This window comes from Crinia signifera, chromosome 4 (genome assembly GCF_055691185.1).
Source record: "Crinia signifera chromosome 4, ASM5569118v1, whole genome shotgun sequence".
Taxonomy (NCBI): Eukaryota; Metazoa; Chordata; class Amphibia; order Anura; family Myobatrachidae; genus Crinia; species Crinia signifera.
In genome coordinates this window covers 15296442-15321933 of record NC_139220.1, presented here as the reverse complement: position 1 = coordinate 15321933, position 25492 = coordinate 15296442, and the positions used below count along the sequence as shown (strand labels likewise).

Here is a 25492-nt window from a genome sequence, read left to right as displayed (position 1 = left end):
CCCGGATAACTTGTGTCCCGTTTTCACCATGCCCAGATTTAAGCCTGGTTCCTTTCACACAAAGCCAAGACCAGGATTGCCCCAGCAGTTTCCTGGGTCTGAGAGGAACCTTGAGGGGGTTAAAGTTAACTAAACATTTTAATTGGCGATGTTGCCATAGCAACCAGATTCTATGATTTATCTATTGCCTCCTAGAAAATCTGATTGGTTATATAAACTCTCTTCATTTTTAAATTAACCTCTCATTGTAAAAGGAATATAATTAAATCAACCCCACAGATAAGATTGTTTTTCCTTTGCATACTTTGGTAAATGAACACCCACGGCGATATAAAAGTCCCTGTTCAACCAGGAATTACGCCCCAAATCAGCCGTTCAGGCCTTGCCTGCATGTAGTCAAATGTGGGGACGGTTTGATAATTGGAGAGTAACCGGCTTACAAGATACGTCAGCAGGAAATATTTCCACAATACAGAAGAGACAAGATCCAATTGTCCTTAATACAGTTTTATTCAATTTTAAGCATGCTATTTCTTCCTGTTCTACCAGTAAGTGGCTGCTGGTTTGTTCCTGTCGGCCATACTTGGACAAACGCAAGGCTACCTGGGACACACGCACCTTATTGCAGGTCCAATACATGAGCAGCCAACCCACACATTACACAACTCAGATCAGCTTCATCATTCTGTCACAGAAAAGTGATGTTACATTGTGATAGATAGACCATCGAGCAATTATACTTATCTTGCCAATGCAGGGATATCCAAACAGGCCCTCCAGCTGTTGTGAAACTACACGTCCCATCATGCCTTGCCATCATTTTAGCATACCCGAATAGCAAAACTGTGGCAAGGCATGATGGGACTTGTAGTTTCACAGCAGCTGGGGGGGGGGGGGCATAGTTTGTAAGTTCATTTATTAGGAAAACAGGAACCCAACCCTCAGACATTTTCCCAACTGTCAGTAAAATTATAATGTTATCCGGCAGCCAGCAGATTTTACGTTTTCCAGGAGGAGACACCCTGCACTACGGCACACCACCACCTTCTGGAAACATGAACCGCTGCCACCATTTCATGCAGGTAAAATAAAAATAAAAACTTTATATATTTCAGCTGCAAGCTTTAAACTCATTTTAAGTCCAGGTGCTGCAATGCGGTTTATCTGTAATTTTTTTTGTAAATACCACAGTACGTAGAACATTACAAAGGGGGCAGTCACACCCATACAATGGAAGCAGCCATTTTGTTGTAGGCATCACAGACACAAAGAGGAATATTTACACGAGGGTCAATATTGATCAATTTAAAAACAGATCTCAACTCATGTTGGGCTTCCAGTGCTACAACACACCTTTACTGACATTTAACAATTAATTTGGTCAGTAAATGTGTTTTAGCCCTCAAAGCCCATCATTGATTAAATAATCAATGATGGGCTTTGAGGGCTAAAACACATTTACTGACCAAATTAATTGTTAAATGTCAGTAAAAATTGATCAATATTAACCTTTAGTAAATATACCACACAAAGTATCCCTTAATATTTCCAGTCATGGCCTAGTTACCTAGTGAGGTGCTAGGTCACAGTATCAGTAATACATCATTAACCTACACAAGATGGCTGCCTGCAGGTAGGCAAGGGAACGTAAAAATAAAACGGCTCGTTTCTCACCACATAAACAAAGATACCAATGTAAGCCAATAAGATATCCTGTATAACCTAGTCCATTACAAATATAGATTATATCGTGTTGGCCGGTGAAAGGAGTCAGGGCCAGATGCACTAAGCTTCAAAAGTGATAAAATGGAGAGTGATAAACAACCAACCAATCAGCTCCTGCCTGACATTTTTCAAACAGTCTGTTGACATGGCAGGTAGGAGCTGATTGGCTGGCTTTTTATCACTCCATTTTATCACTTTTGAAGCTTAGTGCATCTGGCCCTGAGGTAACTTTTTAGGAACCACTGGCTACATCCATATTCAATTATAAATAAACTCTCTTATTAAACAGTACCTGTATTAAGTGTCCTATAAAAAGGACTATATACCCTGTCCCAATATAGCCACAAATCCAACAGACGGCTGGCCCATGTGACTAGCGCACCTTCCTGTACAGCATTATATCAGGCACAGAACGTACACATTATATAGCTACCTCATCCGCGTCTATGTACAGTTAGCAGTATTACAGAGTTTGCCTTGAATAAGTCTTTGGACAATTCAGGAACAAAAATATTTTATCATATGAACATTTCTCCCACAGGTGTCCGAACCCAGACGACAGTCACCACACAAACCATCACAGCATTAATATAAAAACATTAATAAAGTTATTGTTAGGCCAACAACGAGAAAACAGTAAACTTCAGCTCAAATACAATGATGCGAATGACCATATTGTCTGCTTAGATCACTTATGTTGTTTTTTTTTTTTTCTCCAAACGGCCATTACAGTGCATGGCAGACAGTGATGGCAGCCATTTTGTGCGAGACTGGCATAGTGACATCATTCGTTCCTAGATCTGTTCAGCACACAACATGGCCACGGTGTCCTTGCAATGTGTACACTTTAAGACATGCCACGTTCCTACCTTCATATACACCACATTCTGGCTTTTCCAGACATTAAAAAAAAAAAAAAAAAAAAAGACAGGCAAATGAGGGGGAGCATACAGGTTCTGGGGGATTAGAGAAAAGGCAAAATACATTTACCTCAGAAATAATTAGAAATGAGCATATTTGGGTTTATATGGTATGTAAACGTGACATATGAGTGACAGATGAGTGACAGATATACAGCCACCATTTGCATTTTCTAAAAATAAAAAAAAGGAAGGATTCTGGGATAGCAGATGTACAATTTTGCATTTCAGCCATAGATCAACCCACGGCCTAAAATGAACATGTGCTGTTGGCAGACTGTCCATTTTTACAGCCGGTTCCAAAAAAATAAAATCTAAAAAAGAAAAAACAATAACAAAAAAAAGGCATTCAGATTATTCTGGCGCTACACAAAGTTATCGTTAATACATAAATGTGCAGGTGGAGTTTACAACGTGAGTGACTTCCAGCGTTACCAATGATGGCCATTTAGACTAACTGAAAACGCGTTGGGTGACACTGAACAGGTCTGAATTTAGACAACATTGGAGGCCATTTTGGACCTCGCCTGGGATTGGCGTATATTTCTGATGTTGCGTCCAAAGATGCACCAAGCAGAATATCTGCATTGAAAGTGGGAGCCTCAGTCCCTGCGCCAGTCAGATGGGCCGTTGTATAGTGGGGGAATTGGCATGAACTCGCTGACGAGTCTACAACAGAAGATGCTACAGCAGCAGAAATCACGCATACCCCTTTCAGACATACTACCCGGGATTTTAGACCCGGTTCAAACCCGGGTTTTTAAAAATCCCGGGTCCATTGCAGGTGCGCAGGACCCGGGATTTTAGAGGACTAAAATCCCGGGTAGAGCCTTTCAGACCTACGCTAGTCCCAGGATTGTGCGTGTGCACGTGAAAAATCCCGGGATTTTGCCGTATGTCTAATCTTAAGGAACACTAACAGAGCATGAAGACAGTGGGGTAGTGGGCTCATTGGGTCGACAGGTCTTCGGTCAACATGGATGGCATTTTTTGCCCCATATGTCGACGTAGTTGACACGGACACTGCATTGGTGCACTGCTGCGCTCGCCATACTTTGGGCACAGAGCCTCTTTATGCTTGGCAGACTATTATATTCTCCCTCCTCGCCCTAGCGAGTGGTATGGAATAAAATACCGTCTGTCAACACTTTGGCTCAAAAAAACACCTGTGAAAACCCCATGTCGACCTTTTGACTGTCAACCTTCCCAATGTTAAAGCTTGTGTCGAAATTTTGACCCTGTCAACCTTAGGTGTGTTGACCTTTTTCCTGTATCATCCTAATGTATGTCCACCTTACGACCGTATACCCGCTGCCGAACAGAGAATACAACGCACATACTTTTGTATGTAAAAAAACATCCTTCCCCCTCGCACTTTAGGGTTTGGGGGGGGGGCACTAAAGAAATTAGCTTGAAGCCAGGATAATACGCCGTGTCAGCAGCAGAATTTGGGAAGTGTCTGTAGCCAAAATTACTTTCCTAACCTTCCGCTATTGGGGTCACAAAGCAAAGTCTGATGATCAGTATTACCAAACGACAAAGTATAACCTAACATGAGAGCCACAACTTCTGCAGGACACACCAGTCACTCAGCAGAACTCAGCACAATGTCCTGCAGTCAGGGCAGGTTCTCAGGGTCTGGCTGCGAAACGCGTCAGCTGGGTCTGGCAGCGAAACGCGTCAGCTAGCAAGCACATTATAAACATTCTTCATCAACACCAGCTGCAAGGCAAATCTGAACACATACAATACAAATCACATTAAGGGAATCTATCAACAACACGTATCAAACGTGCAAGTTAGCAGCAATTTTTTGGGGGGAATCGTTGGGACAAATTCTCATTTTAATTATTCTTGCAAATGGATTTCAAATTGACCAATGCTGAAGAAATTTCAAATTGACATTTTTCTAGTTAAAAAGATTCTTTCAACAAATAAAAGGAATTAACTTTCCAAAGACCGTTATTAGCCCAGTATTCACGCGTTTAGTTAAAAGGTTAAAAAATGTTTAAGATCACTTATTTTGACCGTAGCAGTCTCGTAAAAAATGCAGTTTTATAAATGCGGAGCTATTGCTTAGTTTTGTTTTTATGAAACAGGCCCCTTGCATTTAAAATATCACTCCATTAAAACAGAACAATGTAACTATTAAATTATAATCAATAAACTAACTGCAATAACCAAGGTTCACCCATCTTCCAGGACAGTAAAATTAAAAAAAATACACTGCCCAAAACTGTTGGCATGTGCCCATCAAAATAAAAATGATAGAATATCTTAAATAATGGTCTAAAAGCAATGTACAGTTACCACATATATTGATAACAATCAGTTCTAAAGTTTCCCCACTTTCTCTGTGTGTCTAGAAAAGTGGCTGAAAATGGGAGGGGCTACACTGGTCCCATGTGACCACCCCAAGCAAATATCCTGCAGGCTGACAGTACGATGATGTCACAGGGTGGCTGATTGGAGCATGCTCCAGCCAGTACATGGGCTGTTCCATCTCTCATACTTAGGACTACTTGCCACGGAGCGTGTAGACTGAGGGCCAGATGTACTAAGCTTAAAAGTGATCAAATGGAGAGTGATAAACCACCAGCTCATAACTGCCATGTCACAGGCTGCGTTTGAAAAATGAAAGGAAGGAGCCGATTGGTTGGTGGTTTACCACTTTTCAAGGCTAATGTAGGGTACACACCAGGACGACCCGCTCACGATGCACATCGTGAGCGGGTCGTCAGTGTCTCGTCCGACACCGCTCACGGTGACGCGGGGGGGCACGACCCGCTCACGATGTGCACCGTGAGCGGGTCCGATCCGATGGCGACCCGCACCCGGCTGTATGGTCGTCATTGAGATCCTACCTGCAGCAGGTAGGATCTGAATAACGACCGACCGACCCGCGGGACCGCGCATCGGATCGGTATCGGTCCACACCAGGTCAGAAAAGGGCCCAATCAGCACACAATCTACATCCAATTGATCGGAATTGGATCTAGATTGTGGGGATCGGGCCCTAGTCGTCCTGGTGTGTACCCAGCATTAGTGCATTTCGCCCTAAGTGCTTACAGCTGATAGGATAAGCATTATATAGCACAAACAGCATAGACGGCAAGTATAAAACAAAAACCACCACCTATTCAGTAAAACGTTGCACGGAAGTCTGAGTGCATGCCACAAAACACATTCCACGGAGGCGGTAACCGGCTATCACAAGCGATATTAGGAACGGTGGTTTGTGGAGTGATAACACAACGAGAGTGAGTTTGTACAAGCAGGTATAGAACACAGTCCAAGTAAATGGGCACAATACGGTCCTCCAATGATATATTTCCTGTAAATCACTTTCGGTTATTTAATTAAGTTAGCATTCATTTCAACAGACAGTTTTTTCCTGTTTAACAAATCATTTAAGTTACATATCTAGTTATAAAAACAGTGTGGTTCTTCCAGTGGTTCCCAGCTGGCCTCGGTGTCCAGCGAGTTTTAGTGTTTATTAGTAGGTTACTTGGTCCTTGTGGTCCCCAAACCTCGACGGGAGCAGTTGCCAGTGTCAGCAGTCACAGCAAGGAACACCCCGTGTGACGCAGTTGCCAGTGTCGGCAGTCACAGCAGGGAACACCCCCGTGTGACGCAGTTGCCAGTGTCAGCAGTCACAGCAGGGAACACCCCCGTGTGACGCAGTTGCCAGTGTCGGCAATCACAGCAGAGAACACCCCCGTGTGACGCAGTTGCCAGTGTCGGCAATCACAGCAGAGAACACCCCCGTGTGACACTGTCAGTAACCAGCCTTATCCCTATAAAGACAAACAGGGGCTGGCTCAGATTTGGGAGCAAAGCAGAAATAGACTAACTCTGTACCTGGTGCAAACCATGATGCAATGCAGCGGGGCAAATACGGGTATTACTAGTGCGCAGGGTAAATACTGGCAGCTCGCTGTATTCTGGGTGACTTAATTGATGTACTGCAAGTTAGATTTGATTTTGGACAAATAACTCCCAAATCTAAGGGGTACCAGGTTTAGAAGGTAGAACGTCAATAGATCAACACAAGTATTTATTTAGTTCCTTTACTTTTGTCAACCTTTGGACTACAATTGGGAATAGTTGCCGGAAAGTGAAGCGATCCAACAATGGGACACCGTATACCAGGCTTGCCGAAACGGTCCTTGGAGGTCTACCAACAGGGCATGTTTTCCAATGCAGTCTTTGCTAACTCCTATTTTGAATCATGTGCTGCATTCATTGCCAACAGACACATTGTACAGACCCAGAGGTGGCACGGAAAACCTGGACCACAAATTACAAAAAAAAAAAAACACCTTTTTTGGTGAGGTTAAATAGGTGGGGGGGGGGGGGATTGCTACTTTTTTTGTAAACAAAAAATTGCGTCAACCATTTCTATGTCCACCTATTTCATGCCGATCATTTGGTAGCCACCTATCAACTGTAGACCATTTTAATGTAAATCTGTTGAATCATCCTCAATATAGGGCTGGGTACACATCAGGCAATACATTGAATGAGATCTCATTCCGAAAAGGAATGAAATAATCGTCAAATAGGACTCCGTTTCTACCGGTGATTGCATGTTCTTGGCCGTAGTTAGCGGGCTTGTCCCTTTTAATGTGCCCCGGATCGTGTAGGGCAGGCATGTCCAAACTATGGCCCTCCAGCTGTTGTGAAACTACACGTCCCATCATGCCTTGCCACAGTTTTGCTATTAGGGAATGCTAACACTATGGCAAGGCATGCTGGGATGTGTAGTTTCACACAAGCTGGAGGGCCACAGTTTGGACATGCCTGGTGTAGGGTGTACAGCTCACAATATATTGTAGCATCTGTCCTTGGGGCAGTTGGAATACACATCGTAGCCACCAGAAACCTCTATGTGCATTACATCTGCCCCACCTGCTGTGCAACATGGCTTTGCCCAGGATTCAAGCAACTTGCCCTATTTTGCTTTGATCTCATCTCAGAATCAGCCCTACAGTGTGCAGACACAAACAGATTCAGATACAGGGTTAGAACCGAATAATTTAAAACTGTGACAATCTGACCTCTAAGAGCAGGAGGTCAGAGCGACCAATCATCTGTGGATTAGGAGTCATGATATGTATGTGTGGGGCGAAAGGGAGTGTAGACAAACAGCCATTCGCTGAGTTACACTCACACCTAGCACAGACTGCAGATCACACGTTACAGCATTACCCTAGCACAGATGGACAGTGTACGGTACAAACAACTCATAGTGTTCGTGGGGCTCCAAATAAAAGCCGCAGATTCACTTTGGTCCAAGTCGCAGGGTCCCCCGTGTTTGGAAATAACTACGGCAGTAGCGGAGCGGTACAATACTGGGGAGGTGGTGGAAACTCGTTCCATGGGAATGCATTAGACCCTTTATTAAATTGGTGCATAGGTAAAAGTGCTGTATCCCATAGAAACCAAATCGCAGGGGTGTTTACACTTCCTTGATTTTACTAGAAATTACATGTAGAAGCGTCAATTGAATAGAGCGTCTGGCACGGCAATCTTCTGGCAGAAGAGGCTGAATTCACTGCTCGGTGATGCTTTATAACAGTCAGGTCTAGATTTACTAAGCTGCAAATACACTGAGTTGGACCCCTCCCCCGGTCCCTCCAATAAATGTATACCGCACATTAGTTTATTATTGCAGTTTTATATTTTAGGGTCAAAAAGAATCAGCAGCTTGCAGATGATCTCTTATGAAGTCTGGCATCAGCAGGGGATAAAGTGAGGTGGAACGGAGTTCCACCACCTCTCATGGTGAGGCGGAACATTTTAACCTCCACAATGGCAATGTACAGTAATTCTCACAGAAACGCATTCTAGTTTGCAGGGTGATACCAAAAACCTTACCACTGCCTATTGGGGGAGGGGTGGGGGTAATTAGGTGGCATAGAGAAATAAGTTCCCCCACCTCTGCATGACTACTTTATGCCCTTGGCGTCAGTATTAAGGCTTCCTGTTGCCTATAATCTCCTGATGTACTCTGTGCTGCTGGGATCCCTGCTTCTCCCATTCCCTCCTCACATCAAACATCTCCTGATATGCTCTGTGCTGTTGGGGGACCCTGCTCCTTCCCCTATATAAAACTCAGATTCTAATATTCTCATCTTCCTCACATGACAGAATCACAGAGCCTTGTCTACGATCACACAATGTCCCAGTCTATCACAAGAAATAATTTATGCCATGAACATTCCCGATTGGCTAAACTGTGAATTTTTAAATTGGTTGCTAAGGGTAACAGCACTTTATAACATAATCACCTTGGTACCAGCCTCCATAAAAGGTCACCAACTGCACCACAATAAAGGCCTCAGGAAAGTGTTCATGTGCAGTTTATAAACTAAAATCTGTTTCGCAGAATTCTAGGTCTTTACAGCTGGCCAGCCATCTACAGCCCATGTAGGCCGCAGTGTGTGCCCAAACCAAACCTCATCCAATCACTTCACTAGGAACCAGTGACATCACAGGGGCATGCATGGTTAGGAATGTTAGTTCAGAGCACAAAATGGCCGCCACAAGCAGTGCCCTGGTGACTACTACACTGTACATTTCTGCAGGATGGATTCATCCTTCTGTAACCAGGCTCCTGCGATGATGTTATTATTGCGTATTTTACGTGCGGACTTAATCCACAGTCTGCTCCGGTTTGGGCGAGGGCGACGCAGTTCCCCCCGGCATCTGACCGAATATTTACACAAGACGCAGCTCGCCAGGTTCCGTGCAGCCAGTCAGGGGCAGCAAGGGTTGTCAATGACCAGCATGAGATCAAACCCGTAGACTTCTAGAAGGTCCAGGAGAAAGTTCCGGTCACCCTGCGGGTCTAGGCCCATACTCCGGGCATGATCGGCGGTCAAAGTCTTATCTTGGCTGGACGCCACCTCCATAAGGGTCTGGAATATCCGGTTATTCTGCTCCATGAAGAATCTGCGGAAGATGAACAGCCACAGTTATCAGAAGGGACACAAACAGAGATATTGCACACTATGGCACCCTTCACCACTCAGGTTAATATGGGGGTACTGTTCATTCTGGAACCCCGCAGCTTTCAAAACCCATGTAGTTCTGCTCTGGTGCTTCTAGAACACCCAGTCCTGTATTCCAGCACTGAAGTATTGAGCAAAGAGTGACACCCCTGGCATAAAGAGAATTTAAATGGTGCAGGGTTCTAGAATGAACTCTAGGGGGGGTGAGGGTACAGGAGGGAACAGATTAAGCCCTCATGAGTTAGGCCCAGAAGAACCAAGGTGTGGGATAAGGCGCTTTACTCACAGAATGAAGAGATCCTCCTCCTCGCAGGACATACAGTCCCCATCCACCTCCCGCGTGTACATCAGCAGCTGCCTGTAGAGAGAGAGAGAAGGGGGTCAATTCAACACAGGCATTACATAAATGCACAGATACTGGAAGAAGAGCAGGGCATCCTCCTGCCAGGGCCCAAAAAATTAAAATGGACAACCGTCCGCCCAGGTCTCTGGGGACAGAGGAACGTGGAAATAGGAGCATTCACCGTTGGTCATTGAGCCGCCGATATTTCTCTTTGTCTGCGCTGTTGATCCTCAGAAGGGGCTGGAGATGTTCCAGGTGGGTCTTCACATTTTGGTTGTCTACGTAGACATCGTAGAGGTCCTGCTTGTGCTCAAAGATCTTCTCTGTTGTACCTAGGGAAGACAAAAACCAGGAAGCTCGGTGGGCTGGGAGATAGTCACAGGTATAGGTCATAGGGTTAACAAAAGGAAGGTCAACATGTCTGAAGGTCGACATGGGTGTTAAATCAATAGGGTCATTAGGTTGACCTGTTGGCACATGTCACTCAAAAAAAAAAAGTGAAAAAACCCATGTTGGCCGTTTGACTGTCGATCCAATGACCCTGTTGCCCTTCAGGCTTGTCAACCTAGTGACCATATACCGACGTCACAGAACTGTCCAGTAGCTTAGATCATTAGTTATCAAACTATTTTTGCTCCTGGACCCATTTAGACAATAAAAATAAAAAAATACAGGACCCCCAGCAAGTTACAGCAAAATGGCCGCCACATGTGAGGTAATTGAAGTGAAGTGAGCACTATTGTGAAAGGAGGGCAGTGGGTAATGGGGGGATGGAAACGGGTTACAGAGGGATGAAATAGGGAGGCAGTGGGTGTTTACTTAATTACTTTTAAACCCCCACCCTCCACAGGTACATTAGCCTGATGGTGACCACCTCCCAAGGTGGTCGGGATGCACAGTTTGAGAAACGCTGGCTTAGACGACCACTCAACTTATCAATTATCTTGGAACAATAATGGAACAAATGTCAGGAGTAAAATAACCTATTATGTATGCTCAATATGAATTTTAGGGTCGTTTTCACTCCATTCGACAGGAACTGGACAGTCGGAATTCAAATGTTCGACTGCCAAGTGTCGGAAAGCCCGAAGATTGGTGAAAAGAACCACGGCTTGATGAAAAACTTCCATGAAATGGACAATCCGTGGCCGTTCCCGACAAAACAGATCCGACTTGTTTTAAAGTCGGATCCATTTTGTCGGACAATGCCTTCAATGCTGTCGGCAACGGCAGCATTGAATAGGTGAGGCCACAATTAGCACCGGCGGAAATAGCGGTGAACCTTGCAGACACACAGAAATTCCGAATTTTTAGATTTTGAACATTTATTAAAACACGCAATATTAATTTTCTCCTGATATAAAACTAAATACATTTCATGAAAACAAATTTCTCCCAATGGCTCCTTAGAATAGTGAAATAAGAATAGCAACCAAGACAGGAGATTTCCTGCAGTAAAATAGAAAGGAATCAGTGGTGTATACGCACAGGCTACGTAGGAAACCTCGTCATCCAGCGTCTCTATATCCGCCACATTGACGTAGAAGAAAGGCTTGCACTCCGGAGCAGACACTCCGACCCCTGGCAAGGTGACATTGGCCAGGCAGCAACAGCAGTAAACTGCACAAGAAGGAAAAAAAAACAAATAATAAAAACATAATAAATCAAATATAATGGTAACATTCATATATAAGCTATATTTTTGTCTTATCGTCTCAGATTCTGATCTCTTTGACATACTATTGATAATTATTTTTCAGATGTAACATGTGCAGAGAGAGTTAGATTTGGGTGAGTTACTTTGTTTATGTGCAGGGTAAATACTGGCTGCTTTATTTTTACACTGCAATATAGATTTTGAAGTAAAACCCCACCCAAATCTAATTCTCTCTGCACAAGTTACATCTGCCCCACCTGCAGTGCACATGGTTTTGTCCATCTAAGAAGGATTTTGTCAGAAAGAATGAACTAGAATAAGGCCCTGGATCACACGGGCCCAAAGATAAAAAAAATCACTTCACCTCCTGTATAAATTCCTCTAGATTGTAAAACTGCCAAGAAGGGCCCTCTTAACGCTCTGATTGTTTGTAGTAGAATGTAATTACTGTGTTCCCAATGGTATTATTAAAAAAACGGAATAATTTTTGTATTCTGATCTGAGCAAGTGACATTTTAAACTGTTATTTTGAGGTAATTCTGCATTCACATCGTTCCAGACATGTCCGTGCATATCGGATGACTGTGTCCCCAATTATTTCACTTTTGCATAGAGACCTTTCAGACTACTTCAGGTTGGTAATTATGTATTTTGGTTGCATAGGTTTAAATCACGGCGCTATATTATCAATGCGTCTTGGACACCAAAACATCTTCCCAGCCCTTACCACAGCTTCCCTTCACCGATAAAACTACAAACACCCCCAAAATGCACGTCTGCCCTTATGTTGCAGACAGCGGAGTCGCGTGGAATTAGAGATGTATTTAAGCATTCCCTTATGACAGGAGTTCATTACGCGAGTGGTGTTACATTGTGGGGCAGAGGAACCTACAATGCATTAACATGGGGCATGCACACTACACCAGTAAGGGGCAAAAGGTGGTTAAGGTGCCCTCTGAGCCCTCACCCCAGTCCCCCTGGCTTATCCCTGCTTTATTGTAAAGCGTGTAACACTTGTGTAAAATGCCTGCTGGTATGTTATTACAGAGAAGTGTGTTTTTCTGTTGCATTTAATGTTTTACCTCAAGAATAGAGAACCTTTTGCCCTCCCGCTGCTGTTGAACTACACATCCCAGCACACCCTGCTACAGTTTTGCTACTTGGTCATGCTAAAACTGTTTCAGGGCATGCTGGGATGTGTAGTTTGACAAGAGCTGGAGGGTCAAAAGGTTCCTCATCCCTGTTTTACCTGATCATGGAGATTAGGGGTAATAAGCGGCCATTTTGAAGAGAAGCTGGACGCCCGTGTGGGCCAGAACTTGCACCAGTCTGCCAATCACTTCCTGCTCTCTCCCCCAGAGTAAATATTTCTTACAGTATATCATACAGGTGGTGCCGCACTTACCTCTGTAGCAGACCACGCCCACGGGAGGCGGTGAGAAAATCAGGATACGCTTTCGTAGTAACGCAAACTTCCACAGGACGAAGATCTGCTCCCCGAAGAACTTAATGAATTGGGACATGCAGCCAGCGGGATGGGTGATCTGTAACCAGGAGAGACGGCGATGCCTCGTTAGATCAGTTCATCTGTGGGTAACTAACCTACTATAAAAATGCGCAATGATTTTCTGTTTTATTAAAGACAATGGTCCTCAAATTCGGCCCTCAGGACCCCACAGATTTTACGTTTCCCAGGTCACTCATTACTCACTGACATTTTAAGATAGCCACAGGTGGAACTAATTATCTTACTTGATTCTGTGAGGAGACCTGTAAAACATGCACTGTGTGGGGTCCCAAGGACCGAGTTTGAGAACCTGTGCTTTAAGAGAATTTGTTTAACCAAGAGCAACAGATAGATTAATTAAAACAAGAAAAAAAAAAAAAACGGAAGAACCGCCAGGAGAGAAGTTTCAGAACGCTTACTTAAAATAAAGGTTTTTAATTTTTCATGCCTGAAACAGGAGAACGATTTGCGCAAGAATAAAACTACACAAGTCTCTGTAAAACCTCAGAGAATGTGAGTAATGAATAGTTCTCCATTCCACGGGATTGTGGTTCCAGGGAAAGGCTTCTGGTCGCGCACTCTGGGAGGGCGTGCAACGGGCGGTTACACAATCGCTTCTATGTAGTGAAAGGGGTTTATCAGCAGGCTTAGGCTGTATCACAAGTTACCAATCCCACACCGCCACAGAGTGCAAATGACGGCAATCTCCGATATTAATCTAACTGCAATCTGACCGCTGTCACGGAGGCTGAAAGAGATATACACATTCTAACTGCACTCCGCCTTAGAGAGAGATAAAGTACCAATCAGCTCCGCAGCCATATTACAGAAATATTACTGAGAAATTACACGATCTGAATGGGTGGTAATGACACAGCCTGTGATATGGTCATGGAAACGGTTTGTTCCGTAGTTTATCTCTCTCTCCAAGGCCTAGATATTTTTCAGAACCTGCGAGGCCAAGCTATAAATTATTCCTGCTTACTGACGAATGCTGTAACCTGTAGCAACTGTTACATAAGTCAGGTCCACAAAAATATTAAATACATATCTATTAAAAATAACCTTGAATACTGCCTTTTTTTGTGTATTGTTATGAAATGTTCCGGAACACTGTCTATGGTGGGGGGAGGGGTGCTGACCTTCATCTCTGGGTACAGATGCTTGTGTATAGAGGACAGCCAGTGTACAGTAGGTTGGCAGGCCTGCGGATTGGTCCCAGCGGGTAGAACTCCCTTCTTGTCTTCATAGAACGCCTCCAGCGGGGTGTAGTGTCCTGGGATCTCGAGCTGGTGCCTGCGGAATAGGACACAGAGGCTGGGTGATAGAGGTAAACATGTCTGCCACCCTTGACCGCACCACATCAATAATAAATAAACACATTTTTGTGTTTATTTATTTATTTGCAGTTTCTTATATAGCGCAGCAGATTCCGTTGCGCTTTACAATAGTAAACAGTGATAAAACAAACTGGGTAACAACAGACAGACATGGAGGTAGGAGGGCCCTGCTGCAAGCTTACAATCTATAGGGATATAGGAGGGAAACACAAGGACAGGCACCAGTAATAGCATAGCAGTCCCAACAAGTTACAAGTCCAGAAGGGAAGCTATATAATACATAAGTGCCTCAGAGGGTTATGCGTGTAGAACTTAAATATGATAGGCTTGCCTGAAGAGGTGAGTTTTCAGGGAACGCTTGAAAGTTTGGAGGCTAGCGGAGAGTCTAATTGTGCATGGAAGGGCATTCCATAGGATGGGAGCAGCCCGATGAAAGTCCTGTAATAGTGAATGGGAGCTAGTGATCCGCTCAGATGAGAGACGCAAATCTTGTGCAGAGCGGAGTGGTCGAGATGGGAGATATTGTGTGATAAGTGCAGAGATATATGCTGGTGCAGTATGGTTAATAGCTTTATAAGCAAGTAGAAGTGTTTTATATTGAATACGGTAATATACAGGCAACCAATGGAGGGACTGGCAGAGCGGATCAGCAGACGATGAGCGTCTTGCAAGGAAGATCAGCCTAGCAGCAGCATTTAAAATGGATTGCAGTGGTGAGAGTCTGTTCTTGGGAAGGCCAGTTAGGAGACTATTGCAATAATCAATGCGGGATATAATGAGTGCATGGATAAGACATTTAGTAGTGTCTTGTGTGAGATACGGTCGTATTTTGGATATGTTTTTTAGATGCATGTAACATGATTTGGAGACAGATTGAATGTGGGGAACAAAGGACAGGTCAGAGTCGAGGGTGACCCCTAAGCAACGAGCTTGTTGGGTAGGGTAGATTGTCGAGTTGTCAACAGTGATGGAGATATCAGGATGGTAACTGTTCTTAGTTGGCGGGAATATAAGTAATTCAGTTTTGGAAATATTGAGTTTGAGTTGGCGAGAAGACATCCAAAGTGAGATGGCAGAGAGACATTCAGAGACTCGGCCCAAAACCACTGGTGACAACTCTGGGGTTGATAGATAGATTTGAGTATCATCCGCATATAAGTGATACTGAAATCCGAAGGAGCTGATTAGTTTGCCAAGCGAGGAGGTATAGATTGAGAAAAGCAGAGGACCTAAGACTGAGCCTTGCGGAACTCCGACTGACAGAGGTAGTGAAGAGGAAGTAGAGTCAGAGAAGCGAACAGTGAAAGAGCGATCAGATAGGTAAGATGTGAACCAGGAAAGGGCTGTATCATTAAGACCTAGGGAGTGTAGTGTTTGTAAAAGGAGAGTGTGATCCACAGTGTCAAACGCAGCAGAAAGATCTAGAAGAATAAGCAGTGAGTAATGGCCTTTAGACTTAGTGTTTCAATCACTAATCTGCAAATAGCTATTATGTTACCTATGAGACTGCAAGCATTTATCATACTGCCTGGGTCACTGTCCTGCTGAAACAAGTCTGCATCCGCCAGGATGAAGTTAGTGGTGGCCCCAGGTGTAACTATGCATTGGGCCCACCGGATATCCACTGCGGACCACTTAAATGCACACGGATTTTACCATACCTCCAAACACAACACAAAAACTGCTGCACAAGAACACACTCCACCTGCGGGACGCTGCTTACCGGACTTGGTTCTCCAGAAAGTGCATGTACCGGTAGAGGAGCGTATAGGAAGGCGATAGGATCCCCACAGACTTCATTCGGGCTCCTCTCTCCAGCTCGCTCTCCACAGGCATGTTGGCGAAGCAAGCCAGGCCAAAGTAGTTGCCTTTGCGGAAGTAACTAAAAAAGGAAAAGTAGTCAAAAAATGAACAAAAAAATTCTATGCGTTTGGGTTTTAATGCATTTTTCAGCTTTCTATTCTAAATCTCCCAATATAACCAGCTCTAGTAAGACCCAGGCAGGTTCCCAGGCACATCTGTGCGATATACGGTAGAAATGCTCATTAATCTGAATCCAGGAACTCGTTCCACAAACAGCAGGTTATAGGACGTGGAGCGTACGAGGGCGCATTTAAATAATGTATTATGATGAGGCTCTAGAGCAAATATTTGCTGTGTTATATAAATAGTTCATAATCTTATTCTCAGGCTAAGGGCACCAGCCAGCCAGGTGCGGAAGTGGTCGTATGAGGTGAGCTGCAATCTGGGCCCTACATTCAATGGGGGACAATTACATCAAATAGAGCAGACATGTCCAAACTGTGGACCTCCAGCTGTTGTGAAACTACACCTCCCAGCATGCCTTGCCATAGTTTTAACATTCGCTAATAGCCAAACTGTGGCAAGGCATGATGGGATGTGTAGTTTCACAACAGCTGGAGGGCCATAGTTTGGACATACCTGGGATTCATTCATTCATTTGCAAATAAAGTTTTCATAAAAAAAATAAAAAAAAATGTCAGTAAAGAGAAAAATATTTGGGGGAGATGTACCAAGCCCTCAGCAACCAATCAACTTTAACTCCTCATTTTATAGAACGTACTTCATAAAGGCCAGCTAAGAGTCAGTGGTTGCCGTGGGAAACTGCTCCAACTGCCCACTCTTCAGAAGGATTGATAGATCTCCCCCATTATTCCTGACAGAAAATGTGAATGTTTGTATAGGCATCTGCCGGGCACAGCCGCGGCACTACGGACTACCTGCGGAGACCATTTACAGGCACTTACATAAAATCCGACTGGACTCTGTGTGAGCCGCTGGCCATGGATTTGAATTCCACCCCTTCCAGGTCCATGTCCTGCGGTAAACACCATTCCACCATGTTCCCTGGAGGCAGACAACACCAGAAGTTACACATGCTGTATGGACTGTACATAAGACTCTATTCCTGATATTGCTCAGCGCTGTCTAGTGTTCATTCTAGCACCCGCCATCTGTGAAAACCCATGCAGTTCCTCTTCCACGCCTGGGGTGTCGCTGTCTGCTGTGGTGTTTCTAGCACAGGTCTGGTTTGCATATCAGTGCTGAAATACAGACCACACTGTGCTAGAAGCACTACAGCAGACCGCGACACGCCAGGCAGGGAAGAGGAACTGCATGGGTTTTCAAAGATAGCGGGTGCTAGAATGAACACTACTGTCCACAGTAGCCGCACTGATTATACAGAAGACATTAACATATTGGATCAGGACCTCTGTTACCCAAATATGAATAATGAAAATGAGGAATTATGCTATTTTTTAAAAATCCCCAACAGGTGCCTGTAATAAACCAACAGAATGTCAACATTTTAAATAAAGAGGGGATTGATCATCATCATACTTGTACTTAAGCTTCTAAAACAGCATCTGAATGGTTGCCATGGGCAACAGCATCAATTGTCTCCTTTTCTGGAATGCAATATAGAAATAACACAGACAATCTGATTGGTTGCTCTAGGCAACAGCACCGGTTGTCTCTTTTGGAAGATTTCGTAAACTTCCCCTCTGGTGTCTCCGAATACAGATTATTAGAAAGTAACTTCCTCAGAAAATGGAGGTCAGTCACAGAGAAATGAAGAAGCTGGTTTCCAGGATTCGGCCTTCATCACTAGAAATACAACACAGCGCGGGTTCCTCACACGAGTTCTCCGCTCTGTCACAGGTGGTTATGGTATAGCGCGCAGGGATGGGGAACCTTCGGCCCTCCAGCTGTTGTTGAACTACACATCCCAGCATGCCCTGCAACAGTTTTAGTATGGCCAAATAGCAAAACTGTAGCAGGGCATTCTGGGATGTGCAGTTCAACAACAGCTGGAGGGCCTAAGGTTCCCCATCAACCAGGTTATGGTCGACTGAGCTTAGCTGAACCCGTCTACCTAGACACTATAGCTTCTATAGGGGGGGAAATTTCAACACAATTGCGCTGCTGGATGTAAATAAATAAAAACTCCAAGTCAAATATGGGTATGACCAGAAATGAATGAGACTGGACACGCTTGTAGAAATTATTATTTTATAAATGTAAAAAATTATTCAACCACATATACATATACAATAACACTAAAATATATATAAAAATATATTAAAAATAAATCTTGAATAGTGGGGTGTCTCCAAGGTAGGATATATTCCCAATAATGGGTTTTAGCTCAGTTCCAGAAAAATGGGTAATGCGCAATAATATACAGTCATGAATTAGGGGTGCCAGATTAGCATGTAGACGGACATGCACTAGGTGGTAAGGCAGTTCTTATTTGTGAAATAGGATAATTTTTCTCACCCGGATGATTGTAGGTCATATAGAGAGAATCTGGTCCTCTATGGCCGTTTCATAGACGATCTGTTTATCATTTGGAGAGGGGGTCACGTTTTGGCACAGGAATTTGTTAATCACCTTAATTCTAATACTTTTAATTTAACCTTCACTCACACCTTCAGTTACACAACGGTCAATTTCCTGGATATTGCATTCTCGGTTGACAGGGGCATCTTAATATCAGCTAATTATGTAAAACCAGTTGGTACTACTAACTATCTTCATTATACCAGTGGCCATCATAAACCCTGGATCCATAATATACCCAAAAACCAGCTATTAAGGTTACGTAGAAATTGTACTAAAGATGAAGAATTTTTACTTCAGTCACAACACATGCTTGAAAATTTCAAAAGAAGGGGTTATCCAAATGAATTGCTTTTGGATGCAATGGATATAGTTACTAAGACCAACAGAGAAAGTCTATTAAAATCCAAACCCAAAGAAAAAACAACAATATTTAACTCCGGAGAGACCATATCATTTATATCAATTTAATTCAAAATCCAACCAGATTAAAAAGATCGTTCAAAAAAACTTCGAAATAATAAGTCACGATAAAATACTACAAGATCTTCATATTAAACCTAAAATTACATTCAGACGTAATAAAAATCTGAAAGATCTCATTTCGCCTTCTCTTCTCCCTTCAATTACTACCATATCAAAACCTACTTGGCTCCCACCTAAACCCCCAGGAAGTTTTAGATGTAATAAAAATATTTGTCTTACATGTAAGTACATATTAAATGGAATTAATAATATTACATCATTTACAAACAAAAAAACCTTTCAATGTAAACAATTTATTAATTGTGAAACTACCTATTGTGTATATATTCTGGAATGTCCATGCAAATTGCAATATGTGGGCCGCACTACCAGAAGTATTAAAAGTAGATTCAGAGAACATAAAAATAATATACAGAAAAGAATACAAAATCATAGTGTTCCCCGTCATTTTTGCCAGAAACATGATGGGGACCCTAAAGGTCTTACAATAATGGGGATCGAACATATCATGAACACTAAAAGGGGGGGAGACCGATTTAAAAAGCTCTGCTTGGCAGAGACAGCTTGGATTTTTAAATTAGAAACATTGAGCCCACAAGGCTTAAATGAGGCTCTCGATTTTTCCTGCATCGATTGAATGATATCAAATTAATTATATGTATTTCCCATAGCACTATGTTCACTGAATGAATTAGTCTGTGTGGAGTTGGGTGACAGGAGTTCTACTAGAGATACGCACAAATTGTGTGATGTCCCTGGTTTGCAGTTCTCCCTTACCCCACCTCACACAGACTTATTTTCCCCAAATCTTTGGAATGTTGAATACAATTATAATTGTAAATCTATATATATACACAAAATAAAATAAAACAAAACAAAACTAAACGAATAAAACTTAATATAATCAAAGGACATTGTATGTGAAACTTAAGTTCTTAATATATATTTTATTTGTAATATTTCTTTCTGTTTCCTTGGGTCTAAATAGACATAAATCTCTGTGACGACATATGTCGATAGGATACTGTCGACAGAATATGAAGTTTACTTTATAGGCTCCTTCTGTAGGCCACATCTGGTTAAATCATATGAACTAGATACACAAGTATAATACCCCAATTCTACACTTAGATATATAATATATTTTTTGTTATAAATGATATATTCTGATATGATACTAATGTGATATGGATAAATGTGAAATATATTTTTTGAATAAATTTATGCGATGTATAGTTTGCTGCTATACTTAAAATATAGAAAAATATTCTGTCCATACACACCTGAATTTAGAAGTAGATGTGCTTAGTATTATTATTGTTACCATTAATTATTATATTTTCATATTTATCATTTTATTATTGATCCTCAATTTGTGTTATGCTCCTTATATGTAGTTGAATAGTGTAGCTTCTAAGATATATAATAACATAATTGTACTCTCAATGTATCTAACAATGTTGATATATAAATATGTACTCATACTTCTCTCTCCTTGCTACTTGAAATAATTAGGTGACTTTTCACCTTTACATCTTGCAACTGTTCTCTCACTTAAATGAAAATAGCTAATTAACTCTCTTGCACGTTAAAAGAAGATTCTCTTGATGATAAGTGAAACTTGTGAATCACTCCCTTAACGGAGAATATTGTGATATATAGATAGTGCTATATTGTATCATTCTGGACGCGCTTGTTTTTTATGTATTTTTACGTTTGGTATTTAATTAAATGATTGCTTTCAATTGAATTAGCCCTTTAAATAAAGCTCCCACACAGTGGGTCAGTACTTGTCTTGAAAAAGTTCCCGTCTTGTGAGGGTACGAAACGCGTTGACGCACTACAGACGTGTCTCCAAGGCTCCTCCTTTGACTCAGCTTCCAGCCGCACATCTGACTCCAAGTGTTTGCCGCTTATTCCAAGTCGGCGTCTCACGCGGCCACCGGCAGTTTGCCAACTTAGCTGCCACTTCCAACAAGCTCCGACGAGCATCTGCTATTTAAGCTGTGACCGTGTCAAGTCCCCCGGATCACCTTATAAAGGACCGCAGGCTACTAACATCACGGAGCGCTATTGAGCACAACTATCACAGCCGCTTTACATACAGCGTTTCCCGGCAGCTTGTCTCTGCCTCCTGGAGGGATATCTGGGTTGAGCTAAACAAACATCTATTTGGCTCCCCACGACCTACAATCATCCGGGTGAGAAAAATTATCCTATTTCACAAATAAGAACTGCCTTACCACCTAGTGCATGTCCGTCTACATGCTAATCTGGCACCCCTAATTCATGACTGTATATTATTGCGCATTACCCATTTTTCTGGAACTGAGCTAAAACCCATTATTGGGAATATATCCTACCTTGGAGACACCCCACTATTCAAGATTTATTTTTAATATATTTATATATATATTTTAGTGTTATTGTATATGTATATGTGGTTGAATAATTTTTTACATTTATAAAATAATAATTTCTACAAGCGTGTCCAGTCTCATTCATTTCTGGTCATACCCATATTTGACTTGGAGTTTTTATTTATTTACATCCAGCAGCGCAATTGTGTTGAAATTTCCCCCCCTTAAGTTTTGTCTATCTATGAGCCTAGCTAGCTCATTTAACACGTGCAGCAGCTGTTTTTTTGTATAATAGGTGTATTAATTACAGCACCATTGTTACATTTATTATTTTTATTGGAGCGCCAGGTAAGTGAATTGGTGGATACCCCTTGGTACCCTTCCTAATTCACAACCCTTGTACTATAGCTTCTATGTCGACAGTAACGAAAGTTAGACACAAGTGTTAGGTCGAAGGGTGTGTGATCGACATAATTAAGGTTGACATGAATTTTTCACGCTTGCGTATAACTTACGTTACTGTTAATCTAGACGCTGTCAACTATCTGTCGACATCTAACTAGACATATTCGACTAAGTGTGGTTGACCATAATGTAGTTGATCTAGAAAGAGTCGAAGCAGTGATATGAGTGGGGGAAGTTGCCCATGGCAACACATGGCAAAGTACAATTTTGTAGAATGGACTTCATAAATGTTACCAAAAAAACTCATGTCGACCTCTTCATGCGTCAGCGTTTTCCCACGTCAACCTGTCTGTGAGGTAATCCACGCCCGATTTTCCCACTCTGCTTCATCCGCTGCATTAATTGAAGTGCACTTGTTCTACGTTGCAAATTCCCACCCAAATCATCTATTCATAGTAAGTAGGAACTTTTCTTTAATTAAATTTATTTTCATCATGATTATTAAGCGATTTACCAGAATGTATTTTCCCCATTGTCAGGTGTGGTTCTGTGAAGACACAGATCACACACAGAGACAGGAAAATAACAGGTCCTAGGAGTACTGGGGGTAGGAATCCCAGGAGACACCACAGCCCCCACCTCTGGGGACAGGTGCCAGATAGGATCAGAGACAGGTAATAGGTAATACAAGAGTCACAAGACCGGGGACAATAGCGACACGTGTACAGCACACCCAGACAGATGTCACCCTCCCCTGCCAGCAGCAGAGGCGACTATTAACCAGCTAAACCAAACTTGTTAACAACTAATCAGCCAATCGTCAGAACCCCGCAGGCTATACACAACACTGGCGTTTGCAATGTGTATGATACACTGGTAAAGCCAGAAGCCGTCAGCGCTAATGTACAAGATTACATGCAATTAGAAATAAACCTCCCTGCAGTCTCCTTGTGCGATTATTGGATAGATAGACAGATATATAATACTAGTTCCAGCCTGTCAGAATGACGGAACAGCATAACAGTAAGGTCCGTGCCCAAACGGAGCTGGACTTGAATTTCTCAGTCGGGCGCCATCTAGTGGCCACCAGTACGCACAACAATTGAATTCCCACCATAGAGTTGAGGAGCAGTTTTCCCCTTATATAGGATAAGAGCAGGTTTTTCGGCCTGTGACACAGGATACAGCCTCATATTCCCAGGATCATGTTTGCTGTTAAGGGCTTGGGAATCACAGAGGAATGAGGGTCACAAGCACGTGTCAAAAAAAGCGAAACATGTCTCCCTCACCCACATTTACACACAATGAGACGTCTGCGGGGTGGGAAGTAAACAGGACACACGCTGCGCCAGGCACGCAGCGCCAGGCCTGCCCACCCTAGCCTCGCACCCAGCCCCAGGCCTGCCCGCCCCAGCCGCGCCAGGCCTGCCCGCCCCAGCCGCGCCAGACCTGCACACCCCAGCCACGCACGCCCCAGCCACGCACGCAGCGCCAGACCTGCACGCCCCAGCCACGCACGCAGCGTTAGACCAGCAAACTCAGGGCATACACAAATAGTTACCAGCTAATCAAAATGACTGTACATAACCCCAATGGCAGCACAGGCGGATGTGCACGGCGTAATATATACTATATAGTGGCAGCAAGTGCGCAAAACACTTCAATTACCCCCTTAGAGGTGAGGAGCATGTACCCAGCCTGCAATGGCAACTGCTCGATACTCTGTATTTTCACGCTGCCTATATAGATGTGACTGAAATGTGTAGAACTCAGAATCATCCGTACTTCTGTCCGCCGAGTTCCGAACCTACAGTTCGAAAAATACACAGCGCAAACCAGCTTATGTGCAACGCATCGGCCCCATTGGGTTCGGCTAGGCCCAGAAAATGGATAAGAGTAGGTAAAAGGGTATAGAAAGCCTGTGTACCCTTAATCATAACCCACCGGGCATTCTACAGAAACGAAGGTGCCTCAAGCAGTACCCATGAATGCTGAAAGGATATACAGAGAACAGTGGGGCAGATGTATTAAGCCTTAACAAGAGATAAATGCCAGGGCGATAAAGAGAGATAAACGTCCAGCCAATCAGCTCCTTACTGCCATGTTACAGGCTGTGTTTGAAAAAAGTTAGTTAGCAGGTGATTGGTTGGTCGTTTATCTCTCTTTATCACCCTGGCATTTATCTCTTGTTATGGCTTAATACATCTGCGCTACACAGCGCTATAGACCAAGGCAACATGGCCGACAGCAACCTACAACAGCTGTAAGTCACAGCGTCTCTGCCAGCTACAGAGCATGCCGGTGGCACAGTGACAGGTTACACGTGACATGCCAGGATTACCCTGGCACACGCTCCTCCTGTTACACACACCACATCCTAGAATGAATGACGACTAATGAAGACCAAGGTACAGACCACACCATAGTGTGGTACAAAGCCTGACCGGCTACATCACCCTATTCCATTGTGAGGGTGTTACACCTGCTTAGGCCCCAGTAGCCATCATTAATGTAACACCCAAATCCCAATCATCCATAGCACATATATATGTATTGTTTGCTATATTATGAACGAGTATCATGTCACGCCAGTCAGCACTGTACGCCACATATGCATATGTCATACGCTGTCGCTATATAAGTAACTGTTATTAAATACACAACAGAAGTTGTAACAAATGACACAACACATTGCAGTGTCACAATATAATACACGTACTGTATAATGCAACTTTATCCTACAAATTCAATCCTATGCATCCACGCATGGGGGGGTTGTCTACATACATACATACATACATACATACATATATATATATATATATACACACACACACACACACACACATATACACACACACACACACACACACACAAAATGGTAATTATCTGCCAATAGGGCTCCCACAGGTACAGTATTAATGCATATATATATATATATATATATATATATATATATATATATATATATATATATATATATATGTGTGATACTTGAAGGGTACCCAACTCCCCCCAGGGACACTTACCGCTCCGGGGGTCGAAGGTGACCACGAATACGGCCACTATGTGGTCATCCTCCAGCTGGGGCAGTGGGGAGAGCTCCCCCGGGGGTCTGCGGTTCCAGCCGGCTCCATAGCCGCGGGGCCACTTCTCTCCCTCCTCCGCTTCAGGCGCAGCGGGGCTCACCGCCGGCCCCTCGGCCCAGTCCAGCAGCGGAGCCCGGTCCGTCCGCCCGGCCATCCTGCTGCGGAGAGACCGCTATCACAGCCAGCAGCTGCCCGGGCGGCGGAAGCGGGGAGCCTGAGCGCCGTGAAACCGCTCTATCTCCAGAGCTGTCTACTGGGAGATATGCACCGCTTTCAGGT

At 43.4% G+C, this 25492-nt stretch overlaps 1 protein-coding gene across 1 annotated transcript; it reads right to left on the bottom strand.

The window, feature by feature from the left end:
- Positions 1–491: 491 nt before the first annotated feature.
- Positions 492–25492, bottom strand: DENND11 (DENN domain containing 11). Its single transcript, XM_083181194.1, has 9 exons — positions 25154–25492; positions 17277–17376; positions 16232–16390; positions 14311–14464; positions 13067–13205; positions 11493–11624; positions 10186–10336; positions 9948–10019; positions 492–9602 (listed from the first exon to the last, which is right to left on the bottom strand). The coding sequence occupies exons 1-9, from the start codon at positions 25365–25367 to the stop codon at positions 9407–9409; spliced, it is 1317 nt and encodes a 438-aa protein (XP_083037320.1). The 5' UTR covers positions 25368–25492; the 3' UTR covers positions 492–9406.